Source organism: Mesitornis unicolor, unplaced genomic scaffold, assembly GCF_000695765.1.
Source record: "Mesitornis unicolor isolate BGI_N332 unplaced genomic scaffold, ASM69576v1 scaffold22607, whole genome shotgun sequence".
Classification (NCBI taxonomy): domain Eukaryota; kingdom Metazoa; phylum Chordata; class Aves; order Mesitornithiformes; family Mesitornithidae; genus Mesitornis; species Mesitornis unicolor.
In genome coordinates this window covers 379-17,938 of record NW_010196081.1, presented here as the reverse complement: position 1 = coordinate 17,938, position 17,560 = coordinate 379, and the positions used below count along the sequence as shown (strand labels likewise).

The 17,560-nt window shown below is 40.5% G+C and overlaps 1 protein-coding gene across 1 annotated transcript; it reads right to left on the bottom strand.

Annotated features, from left to right (window-relative positions):
• Positions 1 to 209: 209 nt before the first annotated feature.
• On the bottom strand, positions 210 to 17,286 carry GANC (glucosidase, alpha; neutral C; the record flags this gene model as incomplete). Its single annotated transcript, XM_010188354.1, has 17 exons — positions 210 to 284; positions 2,130 to 2,203; positions 3,316 to 3,380; positions 5,047 to 5,290; positions 5,785 to 5,886; positions 6,230 to 6,326; positions 6,718 to 6,861; positions 8,149 to 8,228; positions 9,136 to 9,262; positions 10,422 to 10,657; positions 11,474 to 11,627; positions 12,500 to 12,680; positions 13,259 to 13,355; positions 14,352 to 14,418; positions 15,593 to 15,641; positions 16,460 to 16,642; positions 17,159 to 17,286. Coding segments are annotated over 17 exons (2,103 nt in total), but the record flags the coding sequence as incomplete, so codon positions are not given.
• Positions 17,287 to 17,560: the final 274 nt, after the last annotated feature.

The window sequence follows — 17,560 nt, the reverse complement described above, 5'->3', positions numbered from 1 at the left end:
TTACATCACCTCCCTTTTCTCTACCACCAGGACACATTACTTTTCCATCTAACAAGAAAGGAGATGAGACTTTTCTTCTCCACAGAAGCTATTTTAGATTACAGTCCTACAAGGAAACTGAAATATCACTTTTCCAATTTTGAATGTTGACAGTACAAAAGCCTATTTTCCTGCTCAGCTGAAGCAGTATATTAAAACAAAAACCATACATTCTCCAGTGTTACTGGGATCTTCAGAGTGCCTGGATCTTCCATTCGTTTAAATTTTCTGAAATCATACCAGATCTAGGAAAAATGAAAAAAGAATGAGCATGACACATATGGTGAGATCTGTTCCCTCTGCAGATGCAGCTACTGTGCTGCTTAACTTTACTGTCACCATTCCTAACAATCTATATCACGTGTAAAAAACAGCATTTAGTTTTTACATCAAATGACCTTCTGGAATGAAGAATAAATTCTCATTCCTGAAGCACAAAAAGCACATTCTTTAAGCACAAAGCTGATTTTTTCTACAGTTTGCATAATATTTTGCATACCTTAAAGCATCTGGAAGTGTTACTGAAATATTGGATCCATAACTTTCTAAGACCAATTTGTAGGAGTCAGAAAGCAAGACATTCTTTAATTCAGCGCTGGGAGCAAATATGAATCATTTCATAAAGCAAATGCTCAAAATAGTAGTGGTTGGCAGTAGCTTATACATGCCTTACACATACATATTCATGACATAAAAAGTTTACATAGGTATTACATTTCCAGTAAAAAGTTTACAGATATGCTACATTTCCAGTAACTAATCAAAATATCTACAAACTAATTGTGCATGCTTGATTAGCATGAGGAATGGTCTTCCAGTGGTCTGAGGAAGAGTCACTTAAGCTGTGTCTTTCATGGAGTCTTTCAGGCTCCTGTGCACCTGTTTTCACAAAGCCTGGCTCGTCAGGTTGGTCTGAGTAGGATGATTCATTAACTTCTTATCTACGCCTCCATCTCTCGTAAAGCAGAGTCAGCAAAGCGGGTCTCAGACAAACTAAAATACTGCTATCCTTATGCAGCTTCTTCCTAGCTAAAGTTAGTCAGTATACATGTATGAGAATATTTCTTATACTATCCAGTCTATCAGGTTACAGAAGTGCAAAACAATTAAATACTTTTTTTAAATCTAGAAATGCAGAGTTCCAGAATAAGCATATTTCTATTTAAGTGATAATTAACAAAAGAAGTTGCTTATAAAACAGGTCACAAAAAAGAGCTATATCTGAAATTTTCCATGCACCACGCCTGTCAGCAGGTTTAACTGCTTTAAAGTGCACCAGGCAGTCAGTTCCCACGGAGATCTTGATAAAAACAGTTTTCTTAACTTGTCTGGAGAGCCTAGTCTGGTCTTCTCCTTATATTGAGAAGGATTCTAAGCGTCCTCAGATGCATTAGTGGGATCACAAGGCCCTGCATGGTCTCACACACTCCCCTTTGCTGCTGTCTTTCCTCTTGGTCCTCTCTAGAGTCTCAGGCTTTCCTTTAGGAACTATTTTCCCCAAATTCCTTCCCTTCCTCCACCTCTTGGCTGCTGCAGCCACTCTTTGTAAGGGTGAATCACAGTGCCATCCTGTGGAGAAATAACTTTACTTCAGAGAGGAACTGATCTGTACTTGTTAAAGTCCTAGGCTACTGAGGCTTGTATTTCCTTGTTATAATTTTCCCTTCCCATAGCTTTCCTCTGATTTCCTTATGACCTCTCTTCAAAGATTCCTTTTCTTTCACATAAAAGAGAAGTTTAACCCAGAAAGAAACACATTAAAAAGAGAGAATTGACAATTTAGTGAAGCTGGTGTTTGGTGCTCCATGAGAAGCAGCAAGCCTTGAGGGGAGATTGAAATTACAGGAGACGTAAGATTTGTGCAGCAGCTCTTAGAAAACCAAGAAAGTAAATTTACTGTGAGCCAAGCATGCGAGGTATCAAGATGGAAGGAAGGTTCAGAGTGGCACAGAAAGGCCGGCCAGCACTTGGCACAGTGGCAGTGCTCAGCAGGTATGAGATGGGGACCTGGAAGTTTGCTGTATAAAATATTTATTTGGGCTTATAAAATACTTATATGAGGCTTATTTGAGCCTCATATTCATCCTCACCTCTGACCCTGGAAGCAGAACAGTCACTGCTTTGGCCTCTTGCTCCAGGACTGGATGCACCAACAAAGCATTTCCTGGAGAAAAACATAAACATGGCTGTGATCCTAAAGGCTGAATCTCATCAGAGCTGCAGCTCTGTGCTCTGGGATTGTCAGCCTCCTATAGCCATTTTAGGGGCTTTCTTGGGCATGCCATGGGCTTAAGTTCACTTTCTACTAGGAAAAAAGGCATGTGCAGAGAGCTGACGGCTGCTTGGGTCTCGTTCTGTAAAGGCACCAGGATGCAGCTGGGCTGCACTGCATACCCACCAGCTTGGAGCCACTTCTGAGTTCCCCATAGTCTAAGAGGTGAATTCCTGTTTGCTCGTTGGTTGAACAAAAAAATGCACTTTTCTAACCAAAAGAATGGAAGACAGGAATGTCCTTGTAAAAAAAAATCTGCTTAAGTTTACTGCACTGGGGATGGTTCTTCTTTACTTCTAAACAAAATACATTAATGTATTTAGACTGTACAGTTTGAGAAATTTCTTCCCTCTTTGCCTGCTGGTGGTGCAAGCTGAACTTCCAGAGCCCTCTGAAATGCTCTGCTTCATCACATTTAGCTTTGCTGCCATGTCCTGCCTACCTTGATCAGCCTCCTGCATGAGAAGTGAATGTCCCTTCATTTGAAAGCCATTAGTAGGCACTCTTGAGCCCACAGGTAACAAAGAAAATAATGAAATGCATCATTCCCCTCCCGCTCTCTCCTCCTGTATGGGCTGAATGTGCTTTACACACACACACACTCATCTCTTAAGCCTTACTTATGAGAAAATTGACTTTAGCAGCCAGCAATATCACAGTAAAAACCAATCAGTTTTGGACGGCAGTTGTTTGCTGCTGTCATTTCTAAAGCAGACTGTGGTCTTAGCTGCAACAGGGAACTTCCATGTTTCAGAATAAAACAGACCATGTTTTTCAGAGTGACTAGTGAGACTGAACGCAATTTTTGCATCTCATATGAGCTCTATTTTCAAAGTGCTGTTAAAACCAGGCCCCTTAAAGAAGTCTTAAGTTCTATATTCAGTTACAATACAATTTTTTAAAGTCATGGGCAGAGTCTTCATGGTTTTTTTTTGTCATGTGACACTTTATCACCTCAAAAATATTTAACTCAAATTCCAGAGAATGAGAAGACTCCTGCTTACCCAGCATGTACTCATTTTCCACACCAAAAGTTTCTACTTTCCCTGGAAACTCTATCCAGAGAGCCCTGTAGAAAGAAAGCGAGATTCAGTTAGTTTCTCCTTTCCCACCAGTCAAGGCTTTCTGGGATTTTCAGGCTCTGTTTTGTCTCTCTATAGAAAGTACAGCTATCAAGAACTGAAGATAGGGCAAGGTCCTCTTTGGTGCCTTAAAGTACCACTTTTGTGTCACTGATGAGAGTTCCCAGTACAACATGGGTTAAGACACTCCAATACGCCTATAATTTGGCCTCTTGCAACCTCACTTTCTTCCTCCTGCCTTCTTTCTTACAAAGTTGCACTACATATACCTTCCTTCTAGCAAAGAAAAATAGATGAGCCTTTCTGTCACAGTCTACCAGCAATGCTGACACCTGATGAGTTCATGCCTGCAGCACAGCCCTTCCTGTTGTCAGCACTGCTTTTACAGCATGTCTCCTCCTGGTCACAACTGGAAAACCTGCACCAGAAGTTCAACTTCAGTCTGTCTCCATAAAGGGTAGTGTAATAACCATCTGGTTACAGAACAGGAGTTGTATATTTAAAGTCTGAGAGATTATGACAAAGATGGCTCACTCAGAGACAGGGTTTGGGTTTCCTTATGCAAAAAGCCTGGCTCACCTGCTCACTCATAGGCATCCACATGTCCACTGCAGCCCTGCTGTTAACTTGATTACAAATCAGACACATTTTCCACTCTGGTTGTCTTGGTGAGAAAAATACCATGCTTCCTCTCTAATTCTGTACCTACTGCAGCAAATTTAACATAATCAAAGCTTTATTTAATATTGTGAGCAGTGCACATGTCAACAGAAACTTCATTTCAAGAAAGACAGAAACCCACTGTCTACGTCAGTGCATACAACAGAGGCATCTGCAGAGAGATGTTCACACTACACCTGTAATGCAAATTATCCTCAAAACTTAAACCACTCGTCCCTCTTCAAAAAGATCTTAATGCTTTTAAAACTTAGGAGATGCATTGTATTTGCATAACGGTGAGTAAAGGTAAATGCAATGCAAAAGGACAGTTCCAGGACAACCTCAAAGACACAGCAATACCAGGGAAATGAATGACATGCATCTCTTGCTGAAAGGGTTGTTGCATTCAGTTCCACCGAGACACTTTCTTAGAGGTTAGAGGGCAGCAGAGCAAAAGTTTATTTTCTAATTTAATTGCTGTTCTAGATTATTAGATTCTCTACTACAAGAAAAATTATAAGACATACTGCAGAGATAAATGGTCAAATTATCAATATGAAAGAAGCTTTTATAACAGCAACAATTCAGTAGTAACAAATATTCTCATGAGGGCCAAAATGTTTTTAGGTAAGCAAGTTCAGAGTCCATTAAGCACTGTTTTAAGTGTGAGCTGGAATACTACACAAAGCTCTTCCTCATGAGGAAAACTTTGGAGTCCACAGTACTTGAAAATCATATTTAAGGACTGTGTAGTTTTTATTGTATTAGTGTGTTCCAGAAGTCATTTGGAAAAGAAAACCAAACTGTGTAATTTTCTGCTGAGAACCCTACCAAAGCTTACAGAATGCATGAAAATAGAATTTAGTATTTTTTGTCTTTGTTTGGGGGTTTTTTAATATTTAAATAAGTAATCAAAAGAGATGGCGATCTAACTTCCCTCCTCCAAATAACTTCCTGAAGATAGTCACTAAACCTCCTGACTTATGCTCTTACCTCATAACCGGTTCAGCCGCTGTGTGTGCCCGATAGAACAGTGTGTATAAGTATGGCAGGAGGACGTAGCGCTCTCTAATGGCTTCCCTGATGATCTGGGTGTTCTTCTCCCCAAAGAGCCACGGTTCTCGCCGTTTGCTCTCCATGTTAGAATGACCTCTGAAGAAGGGCTGGTAGGCTCCAGCCTGATACCAGCGAACAAGTAATTCTGGTTCTGGATCTCCAATAAACCCTCCCACATCAGCTAGATATTGCGCAGACAAATAAAAATACACATTTTTGGAAACTATTCTGAAAAATGTGAAGTTCTCCTCTAACAAATATTAGAAATCCATGCATTTCACAGTGTGCTCACAGTTCTGCTGTCTGACAGCTGCTAGTCCATATAAGCGTGGAAAACTGGTGTAACAACTTGTCCTTTGATAAAAATCTCAAGAGAGCTTTTGGAGGCTATGTGAGTGCCTTCCCCAGTGACAGAGGACTGTCCTAGTGATGCTATGGACCACCACCTGAGGACCACTGCTCCATAGGGGATACAAACACTATGTAAGTGTTAGTGGAATAATGATGGTGAGAGCCAAGTTACTGGCTTCTGAAACCAGACTAATCTGTGAAACTGCCTAGAAATGCACAGGACTGTTGAGCTTCCCACCATCTGCATTGAAATCTATCTTGGGATACAAGCTTGGTGGCACCAGTGATTTATGCGTAGTGAGGAACTCCAGCTAAACACCTTACCTCCACAGAATGGAATCCCTGCCATGCTGATAGTGAGAAGCATTGGAATGGATATTTTCAAGTAACTCCACTCTGCTGTGTTGTCTCCAGTCCACACTGCCCCTGGAAATTTGGAAACACAGGAAAATTGGGTGTATGCTTCAGCTTGCAGTTAAGGAAAGAAGACAAGAATGTTCATTGTAACATTTTTTTCTTTATACACACATGCTCCTGAAATATGCAATAAAAGCAGGCAGTGGTTTGTCACAGGACACAGGTTGTCATTCTGCCTTTAACTTGTACACACTTTGCCAGCTTTTCCTGATCTTTCTAATCACTTGCACCCTTATGAGCTCACCATGTTGGTATTTCTAAGATAGTTTCTGTCCTCTCTAGCCATAACTACTATCCACCAAACCATATAGAACAAAGCAGCATGGAAGGCATCCAGCTTGTCCTTACTTACCATACTTCTGTGATCCAGCAAAGAAAGATCGTGTGAGGACAAATGGTCTCTCTTTTCCTGAAGAACGTCTGATGAGTCCTTCTGCAGTTGCCATTTGCTGAAAATCATGAATACAAATGTCAGGAAGACAAACACTGTAATTAGGATATTTGCTACACTGCCTTTGTAGCCCTCCCAAGACAGGAAAATTAAGAACTCTGTACCCACAAATAATATCGATTATTAAAACAACATTTTCTTACTAGAATATACTTGAACAAAAAAAAATATTAATATTGTGTAGTTGCAGCCAATGTCATTTACATTATTAAGGCTGCTGTCACATTTTCTTGTGACCAATCACAGAATTTATTTCAAATATAGCAATGTCCAGCACAGCAGAGTTTCAGTCCTTGACGTAGGTTAGGTAATATCCACTACTGAGTAGATCACCACATTAGACATACTTCATGAGAATAACTGCTAGTTTGTGTCTCCAGATACTCTACCTGGTAGAATCCATAGAGGTTGTGTACTTCCCGATGCTCCCAGTTGTTGTAGTGCACAGCATCTTTCTGCATTGTTAGTTCTGCCCCTTTGAAGACTGAAGGCTCATTCATGTCATTCCATACAAAGAGGATATTTGTGGATCCCTATGACACAGGGTTGCAATTGGGACATAACAGAGCCATTGCTGTGACTTAGTGTGTTTATCTCTAGAAGGTGTCAGACCAGTCTGGGGTATGAGTAGAAACAGCATCAGCAAAGACAGATATGGTAATTATACTCCTGTGATCACTTGAAAGCTGCCACTCATTCATCTCCTCTCTTGCTGGCCCTTCTGGTCAGGGTGGCAGCCTACAAGCCCACATGATTTTTGCAGATCTTGCACAACTCAGTAGGTACTTGCTATTCCTGTCTTTTGGTGGGGGGAAAGAGGCAGGGAAAAGATAAGAAGAGAAAAACTGGAAAGGAAAAGCAGGATGGGAAATATCTACTATGCACGTCTACTAAAGGAGTGGTTTCAACAACCCTACTGCAAAGCAGAACTTCAGAGTTGGGTTCACCCCAACACTTTCAGCTCATGAACAATAAGAGAGCACTCCCACGTCAGTCCTTGTGTGCTACCATGGTAGTAAAAGCTGGAACTGCAGCAGTTCTGTTAAATTATGGGTTGCTAAATTGCCTGTAGTTTGTCCATCCTACTGCTGCAACTGGCTGAGCAGGATCATTGGCAGCATACGAGTTCCAACTTTCTTAGTGTGAACAAGTCCATGGAGAAAATTCTTCTGTGGTACTTACGCTTATCAAGGTAATTTCCTCTACATTATGATAATACAGCTACAAAAGCCACTAACTTGCTTAGCCAGTAGTTTATCTTCTCTCATTTCCCCATTTTCAGGCTTTTTGTGATATGCAAATCACATTAAATAAATAAAGAAGGACCTTGAGCTGTTGGAGCGGGTCCAGAGGAGGGCCACAAAGATGATGAGAGGGCTGGAGCACCTCCCCTGCAAGGACCGACTGAAAGTGCTGGGGCTGTTCACCCTGGAGAAGAGAAGGCTGCAGGGACAGGGAGACCTTACTGCAGTCTTCCAGTTCCCGAAGGGATCCTACAGGAAAGCTGGGGAGGGACTTTTTACAAGGGCAGGTAGTGACAGAACGAGGGGGAATGGTTTTGAACTGGAAAAGGGCAGATTTAGACTAGATTCTAGGAAGAAATTCTTCACTGTGAGGGTGGTGAGACACTAGCACAGGTTGCCCAGGGAAGCTGTGGATGCCCCCTCCCTGGAAGTGTTCAAGGCCAGGCTGGACAGGGCTTTGGGCAACCTGGTCTGGTGGAGGTGTCCCTGCCCATGGCAGGGCTTGGATTGGATGAGCTTTAAGGTCCCTTCCAACCCAACCCAACCCTATCCATTCTATGATTCTATAATACACACCTTGTATGTTTTGAAGGCAAATTGATCTGCATACCATTTTCGTACTTCAGGATTGGTGAAATCCAGGTAACAAGAGGAACCTGTGGATGTGAGAGATCTCAATTATTTACCTGATTTTAAGAGTATGCATGCATTATCTTTGCACCTCAATACAGTGGCCTAAAGCTAGGATACTTTCTACAATGGGCAGCAATGATGTGGTTGCTATTGGTTCTGAGACAAAAGGTCAAGAACAAATTCCAGGCTGACTTGGAACTCAGTACACTCCTTGCCATGTTCTGCAGACCAACACATGTAGATTCCTGGAGGTCTGAAGCTCAGCACCATTTAAGGATGACTGCCAGCAGTTTGAAGTTATGTTTAGATGTGAACAGGAAGCCAGGGAGAGACAGCATCCCTGGTATTTTGAGCTCAAACAGGAAAGCATCACTGAGAAGCTGGATAACTACATCATGCCATGCTACTAGAAGTTGCAATACATCCTTGATTTTTCTCATATTTACTCCTTTGCCAGGACTGTGGGCTTTTTGTCTGCAAAGAAGTGGGACAACCTCCTTTGCCTCTCTGCAATGAGATCTCCTCGTACAAAATAACATGTCAAATCACTACACTATGATTGAATCAAAGTCTTCAGTATCAGGGTTCACTTAATTTCATCCAGCCTACATCAGCTGGGCTCACTGCAACAGACTAGGCTGCATTTCTGCTACCCAAGACAGGCTGAGAAAAGGGATGGCTGTTCTGATCAACAAATCCAGGCACTGGGACTATCTGCAGAGCCAGCATACACAACAGAGGAAGCTGTACAGCTGAGGCTATTAGAACATGACTGTACCAAAGAAACCGCAAAGTATTTGAAATTATGAATATTTACAAAAAATGCAAGGAATTTAAGAATTCGATTCCACTTCCATGGGTCTCAATTAAACTATCCTGCAAAACAGCTTGAAATGTAGAGACAGAGTGTTATGGTTGGTTTTTTTTTACCTGGCCAACAGATGCCCTCAAAATCTTGCCCATTTCTGTCTTTCACAAAATATCCCTTGTCTTTTGCCTGTGAATACAGGGTATACATGGGATCAACCTTAATGTGGGGATCTACAATGACGACGAGCTGCCAGGATAAGAAAATAAAACGCATCGTTAGCATCAACTGTACTGAATAAAACAGAGTTCTCTTTTGATATAAGGCAGATAATGAGTTTACTTCAGGTAAAGAAGGTAGCTGTGTCACTAATTTTAGAAAGCAATTACCAGTGCTTGTATATGCTATGCTAGACTTATGTATAACAGCTGAATATACCAGGAGAGCATGAATTCATGCTTACCCCTCTGAAATAAGGGCCAATAAACATTGTTTCAGATAAAAGCAAGTACCCCAACCCCTGAAAACACAATGTTTAATTCACTGTTGTACTCTGTGAATGGGAAAATATCTGACTTCCTTGTTCATGTCCCTGCTTAAAATCATATGCCTTAATACATTTAAATATATCTCAGTTTGTATAGCATAGAACAGCAACTGAAGCGTCTAAGTTTTTTAAACATCCATGTATTGTATTTTGCAGTTACTTTCTGCTGCCCTTAACTGCCTTGCTGTAAAGCTGAGAAAGTACGATAGCTCCAACTAAGAGATTATAGAACTTGAATGCTATTTCATTTCTTTGCTATTGCAAAGATCAAGCATTAAGCAATTCTACAACTTTTAGATATTAACTGTGCACATTTTAATACCTATATGATTCCAGGGAAAATATTTTATCTCTAAAAGCAGAAATAAAGACTAACTAAGCTAACAGACTGCACATCATACCAGAACTTCACCAGAAGGAAAAAACCATTTCATTTATAGGATGTAATAGTGTCAACATAAAGGACAAATGTCAATCAGTACAAGCAGAAAATAAAAAGTATTATCAATACAAAGAAAAGCTGAAGCAAGGATAGCAACTACCAATGGTGAAAGCTCATGTTAAGTAGAAAGATTTTTCTATTGTGCCCACCAAGGACAGCACTGGGCTGCTTCTGTAAAATAGAGCTTTACATGGGTCAAACTTAGCCTGATGGTCAGAGTACAGAACAAACTGCAAAATAATATAAGGGCATGAGAAGCTGAATTAACACCTTCCGCACTGGAAGCGGATCACAACATAGTCTAATTTACTCTGTTGTAGTTAGACTGTTTCCAGTATCTGAACTACCTTGGTTAAAGTTAGATTGGGTAGCTCTACACTACAAAGAAACATCTTCTCTCTTCCTGCTATATTATTTACCTTGCGTTTTTTCTTCCTGAGATGTTCTTGCATCTTTCTAGGGTTCTGGAATTTCTTTTTGTCCCAAGTAAAATACCTCTTGCCATCTGTGTGCTCTATGTCCAGCCATATCACATCATAAGGAATGTCATGTTCATCAAAGCCAGCATCTACTGCCTTGACATCTTGCTCATCCTCGTAATTCCACCGGCACTGATGGTAACCCAGAGAAAAAAGGGGGGGTAGGGCTTGAGTGCCTAGAAAGAGTATATGAATGAAGATAACACTGTTAATGCCCTTCAGGATTTTATCTAGAGACTCTAGAAACGTTAACATGATTAACATGTAACTCTCTGGAGCTAGAGCATGCTGGCCTAAGTTGAGCCTAGAGCACGTTCTTCATACCCAGGTGACTGAATGTTTGAAATAACAGACATTACAATATGCTCAACAACCAGAAAGAGCAGAGCTCAAACACATTCTCTCCATAACACTTGTGCAGCAAACAACCATTGCTCACACACCAAACAACTACCAGGGATGTTTACATGTTTTAAATTCTTTTAGTACATAAAGAATTCTGCTTTCAAAAAATGCTAATCTTCTTGCCTCCGTTTTTTTGTTCTTTTCCTGAGCCTCTTGCTTCTTTCCTTACCCAGATCTGCACACAATCTCTGCTCTGTTCCCTAATGGACACGTTGGGCAGTTACTTATCTTCTTTCTCTACTCTCCAGGATACAATACTCCCTATCTTCAGTCTTTTCTCATTATAAGGCTGCCTGCCTTGATGGTGACGGGCAGTTCTAGACCCACGTCTCCTCTTCTCATCCAAGGGAGCAGTTCCAGATAGCAGTAACTATGCTGGGTTCAGCTGCAGATGCTAAGGAAAACAAGGATGGAGGCGTGCCTTCACAAAGCACCAGCCTTTGCTCTACAAACTGCAGTGTGGGAACAACTAGCCTCCTGCGCACAATAGGCTAGGTAAATATTAACCCACTCTTGGGTACTGCACGTTCCTCAGAGAACGTCTCAGGTGAATGTGCCATATGGACTCCAATTATGTGAGTTAGTACCTGTCAGTTGTGCAAACTGCTTGAAGATATCAAATGCAGTAGGTCCCATCAGCAGGAAGACATCAATGATCCCACTTTCTGACATCCAGCGTACATCAGTTAGGGGCACTGCTCTCTGCTTAGCAGTCTCTGCAGCAGATCCGGATTGTATGTGCTTTGAAGGAAACCATGGTAAAACTGAATATCTCTCTCTATCAAACTTTTGTTCAATGAAGAAGCAAAGATGGAAGCTCACAAAACTCACTAACACATACCTGGGTAGGTATTAGGAATACACACTGAACGTTTCTTATATATCCTTCACAAATCCTTTACCTAGCATACTGCTTACAGAAAATACAGAGTTAGTAGTTAATGAGGAAAAATAGGTAATGAGGAGCAAAGTAATTAAGGCTTTTCTGTAATTAAAGCCTATGCATTTTCTGCAGGATCTTTGAGTAATATCTATATCATGAGTAATAAATTAATAATTTTAACCACATAATGAAGCGCTGGAATAAAGCAAGATTTTTCCCCATTTCAATATTAACAGAATTCCTATGTTTTTGTTTCAAGAATTCAGTTCATTTCCTGAATATTTTATGGTACTTGAAGGTCAATTAGGTTCCACAAAAGAATGAGCCTGCTAAGGAGATATGAGTGGCAATTCCAAGAATTTAAAAACTCAGAAAAAGTCCTCAAATCCAAGAGATTGCCAAGAATTTTGTCCACCTTTTTTTTCTGCCTGCTACATCCACCGGTGTAGATCTTCTCTGCTCCAACATTACATATTGCCTATCTACCTTCTCCTGTAGACCTGTGAAGATAAAGGTTCTATAACTTGACTCTTGAAAGGAGTCATCTCCTTGTTCTTTTCAGTGGTTTAATACAACAAATTTAGCAGTAGGGAGGGCAGAAGAAAGAGACTGACAATTCTTCATTAGGAAGCAAAAGATAAATCTCCACTAATGTTGCCATGTTCCTGATGGCCCTGCTTGAAGTGTTTTCTTTCATTATTAAATTCTGAGGAAAGGGAGCAACTCTCACCTCAGCTACTGCCTTTGTATTAATATCCACCAGTGTTTCTGATGAGTTGAGCCAGAAGATTCCTGAAGTTCTGTTCGGCTTGTGTGCCAAGAGGAGGGGCACAGAACCATAAATACCTATTTTGTCATGTATCCTGTGGCCGAAGATATCCAAATTATAAAGCCGGTAGGCGTCACCATCACTAGGACAAACAAACAGATGTATTTGTATCGTGTAAGCATCCTGCACCAGGTCAATTTTAGCTCCATTACCATTTAGCTCATTAAACTCAGTGAACACTCTGCATTATGGTCTTTTGTTTAGCATTGAGTGCTGAAATGTGGACAGCCTAGATTACTGCTTCTTTGCTTTGGTCCTAACTATCTGAATCGAACAACACTTTTGCTGCCAGTGAGACTACTGCTCATTTGCCATGTCCTTAAATATGAATTCTGAACTCTCCCATCCTCCCATGGAGGTGCTCTTTTAAGAGTTCTGCTTAAACATGACCAATCCTGCAATTCTGAAAAAAAAAATGCATGGAAAATTGAGAGAGAACAGAAAGGGTCATTCATGAAATTACAGAGCGGAAAGGGAAAGCAGAACAACTTACTCCACATGGAGAGGGTCTACGATTCAGCTCGCTATATCATTAAACAAAAATATGCTCTATATAATATACATATCTCACGCTGTTGTCTGCACTAAATTATTAAGACAATGTTATAGCTCTCCTCTATAAAAATGATACCGCTTTCATGAGCAATCTGCCATCTTTACCTGGTGTTTTTGAGAAGAAGTGCCTCTGTGTGCTGTGGTATTCCATAAACGTGGTCAAATCCATGTAAAGAGAAGTCCATGCCTACAGAACTAGGACCTGTGGGAATAACATTTAATGAGAAAACCACAGAGTTCCATTCTCAGGCTTAGCTGGAAGCAGCAGAGCAGAGCAATCTAACTGAAATAAAATGCTAACAAGCAGGCTTTATTAAATAGCTCTTTCATACTTGCTTTCAACTTCACTTTCGTTGTTACTTAGGTAGTATAGAGGTAATGTTTTAAACAGATTTTATTGTATTTATTCTGATTTTGATCTGCGTAACAAGATAAAATTAATCATTTCAATAGAAAAAAAACCACTTATGACAGCAAGTCACTTCTTTATTCTGTAGTGAAACTGCTTTAAATTATTCCCTGTTTCTGTCCCAGTACCTACAAGCCAAACTTTGCAGAACAGTGGAACAGCAGAGTGAACTTTAGAGTCAGAGCTGCCTGTTTTCTACTGCTCTTTTCTTCAGCCTCAGCCAGGGGAGTAGCATGCACAAGAGCCTCTGCCAGTGCTATCATCTCGTCACATTACTGAATCCAGAGCAACTTATGGCAGGTGACCAGCGATCCTGTAGACTGACAAGCAGTAGCTTGAGGGTCAGAACCTGACCATACGGACTTTATTCCTCCAGCACAAAGAAACAGACAAAACACAGGCTGGCCTAATAATCAGAGACAGCATGAACAACAAGCGCAACAGCTTCCTTCCCCTTTGTGTCTTGACTGTGAACTAAGAAGCCCCTGTCACCAAAAGGAAGCTCTTTCAGACTTCCTCTCCCTACTGCAGCTGCTGGGTAGTGCTGGTGGCTAATAAAAAAGTCTGCATGATACTGGTAATGGACAAAGCTAACCAACTCAACTAATGCAGAATGCCAGTATTTTGGTCAAATCTGTTACCCATCATTGAAATCTGACAGGCAAGTTAAAAGAAGTGAGTGAGACGCTGATAAACATTAAGCAGCTAAACAGAAAGCAGACAGAAATATGAATGAACACAGGTATATACGAAACAGTAAAGCTGTTTCAGAACTAGACCGAGACTTACCATGAGCTTTGATGTCTAAGAAACTGCCAAATTTCTCTTGCCAGAGACCTAGATCCTCTTGTTTCTCCTGCATAAACAGAAATAGCTAAGCCTAGCAAATGCAACTGCTCACACCATGTATTTCTGAGAAAAATATGATTATTCACATGAGATCTGTACATTGTTAACTGCTTTTTTTTTATCTAGCAACCTGTCCAACTGCATGTTGAAAACCTCCAGCGATGGGCACTCTACCAGGTCCCTGAGGAGGTTGTTCCAGTGAATGGTTGTTCTCACTGTAAAAAACGTCTTTCTTCTGGATGTTGAACATGATTATGAAATGCAAAGATCACATGGATGGAACCAAACCCAAAAACCTATACAGACAGAAACCAGCCCACTCCCCTAAACAGTAAGGGTCAGATAACAGAAAAACCTCTCCAGAGTCCTGTGTGTGTAGGGGATACTTTGAGCCTTGTGCCCTGCCATTCATTGTCCAAGAATTTCCACCTTTTGCAGTGTCTTTCCTGGTTTTCTTCTCTACGTTCATCCCAGAATAAGCAGACATGGCCTCTTGCAGCTGTGTGACTCCCCCAAAGCAAGCACGCTCCCTGGCAGAACTCAGAGTTCAGACAGAAGCATGCCAAAGGCAGCACAGCTCCTGCCATTTATAACAGGATGGCGGAGTAAGCAGCCATCTGCTCTACAGGAGGCTAAAATTATATCATGGACATAACTCAGCCTCCTGAGAAAACTGGTATGTGCCTCTATGCACTGCCAGGACCTGCTCATTTTTACAGAGAATCTTACTTCTGTAGTAAGCATGAATGTATGTGGAGGCATATTTTTGGACTGTTATAAAGCAGGTCTTGTTCTTTTGAAATTCTCTTTGTAACGAACAGGGAATTTTTAAGTGACCAAATGTCACCACAAAACTCCCTTTTACACAGCTATTCCAAATCAAATGAGAGAACAAAAGATAAGGAAATTCCAAGTCAAAAGGCCACAGTAAGAACATTTTTGAGCCAGATCTACCTGACTGATGCCTTCTACAGCCCTGGTAAAACACAAATATTTATTCAACTATGAGTTTGCAACAAATCTCAATATGAAATATCAGGTCCTTTTTGAATTTCACTGGAAAGTTGTTAGACTATTTTAGTAAACGTAATACCAGAAGAAATCATGAACATGTGATTCTAATTAATCAATTCTCTTTTCTGCAAAATATTCAAGCTAGAATTGGAGTAAGCAGGGGTTACCTTAGAGGAATCACTTGCCGCCTCCTCCTTGTTTTCTGCTGTAGGTTTTCTAGTGAAAACAAATACATAGAGACGATCAGTTTATTGTTAACACAAGGAGTCAGTTCAAACAGAAAACTCATACAGCATTATGCACTGCTTTATAGAAGAGGTTTGGTGCTTGACTATTCTGAAAATTGATGTCACAGTTGAGAGCTCTAACTGGCAAATCATTTTAATATTCAATATCTTAAAATAACCTTTACTCCATATTTGAATTAGGTTGACTTCTTGGCCTTTCACATTTATTTCTATCTGTGTCAGTGTTTGACTGCCCAGAAGTTCTTCACTTCTCTGTTAAAGGCTCTCTGTTAATTACAAGTTTTGAAATAATGCTCTCTTGCTATGGTATTTTTTCTAGTCATGACATGTCCGGCACTGCAGCGTCTCACCCTTCCAGCATTTTGCAGTGGGATTGACCTGTAAAATCTTGCAGCTATATGGCACATTGTAAGTTGAACAAAACTTATTTCAAGAGCTTATATGAGGAATAAAACTTAGCTACAGAGTAAGTTTAGTCATACAAGGAGATGAAATTAATAACCTTAACAAACTACCATCACTTATGCCCAAGAGAGACAGAATTGGTCATTAAATGAGGTTGGCATTTTGCATGTGGCTGCTGCAAGGGATTAAAAGTCTGCGGTTAACTGATCTATAATATCTCTGTTAAAATTTCACCATTGTACTTACTGGTATGAAGTAAAAAAGAAGACATATTTCAACGTGTAAGAGCTTCTATCACGAAAATTGCAATTCCATAGAATTGTTTATCTTCAGCTACAGCACAATCAGCACATACTACGATGTGATCGACAGATACTGTACCTGTCACTAGGAGGTGGTTGGATGTGCTCAAAATATAACAACCCGTTGGAATTCACGCTCAGAACAGTCTCACCATTGGACTGCAGCTCAATCTGAAAGGGGTTTGCTGTGACTTGAAGTTTGTAGTCCTCATTAATACTTGACAGCACCAAAATACCTGCCTCCTTCTGGGACATAAACAGTCTGGCAAATGAAAAGCAACAACAGTTTTATATTAAACAGCAGCACATGAAATCCACTGTAACTAAATAACAATTTGGAACAAGAGATGGGCTGAGAATATCCGCATATATTATAAAAATCTCAGGCAAAGAACCCCAGAAATTCATGCTGTGTTCAGGGTTCGCTGTGCAGCGCAACAAGTGGCTACAGAACCACAATGAAACCTATCCAGAGTTTGCATTTCTCTCACATTAGCAGGTAATGCCTTAGGTAAAAATTATGCATCATAACAAGTAGGCTATTTTCTGATTGGATCAAATAGCCCCAAGTTTCTTATGTATGTGACAAAACTTTCTCCTATGCATTCAGTGTGAATGTTTGAAAGCGAATGAACCACATGCATTTTTACTTCCCTTAACAACTTTGTATTGTAGGGAGGCAACTGTAGCGGAGCGCAAATGAGGGAGAAGGGAAAACACTCTTGCAAATGAAGCCAAATAAGTTACAAAGGTAACTAAATCACCACCTACCACTTACCTCCGGGTGGTGGGTTCTTTTATAAGAACATCAGGAACTTTGTATCTTGCTCTGAGAGGAGCTGCTTCATCTATTTTAAGCCTGAAAATATTGCCTTCTATTTCAGAAATTTCTACTTGTAGAAGAACCTGGAAGCAAACAAACAGATAAACCGGTAGTGATAAAGAATACCAACTTACTTTTCAACTCAACATCACCAAACACTTACTGTCTGGGAAAAAAAAAACAACCCACACCTGCTTTCTGATTTAATGTTCTTTAGCATTGCTGAGCAACAATTATCATATGCCTGAATTTACACCAGCTAACTCTACTTCTTCCCTTTGAAGAAGCAACTTGTTTTAAGTGGACTTTCTATCTTTAAGTCTCTCATATATAGCATTTTGCAGCTCTCCTCACAAG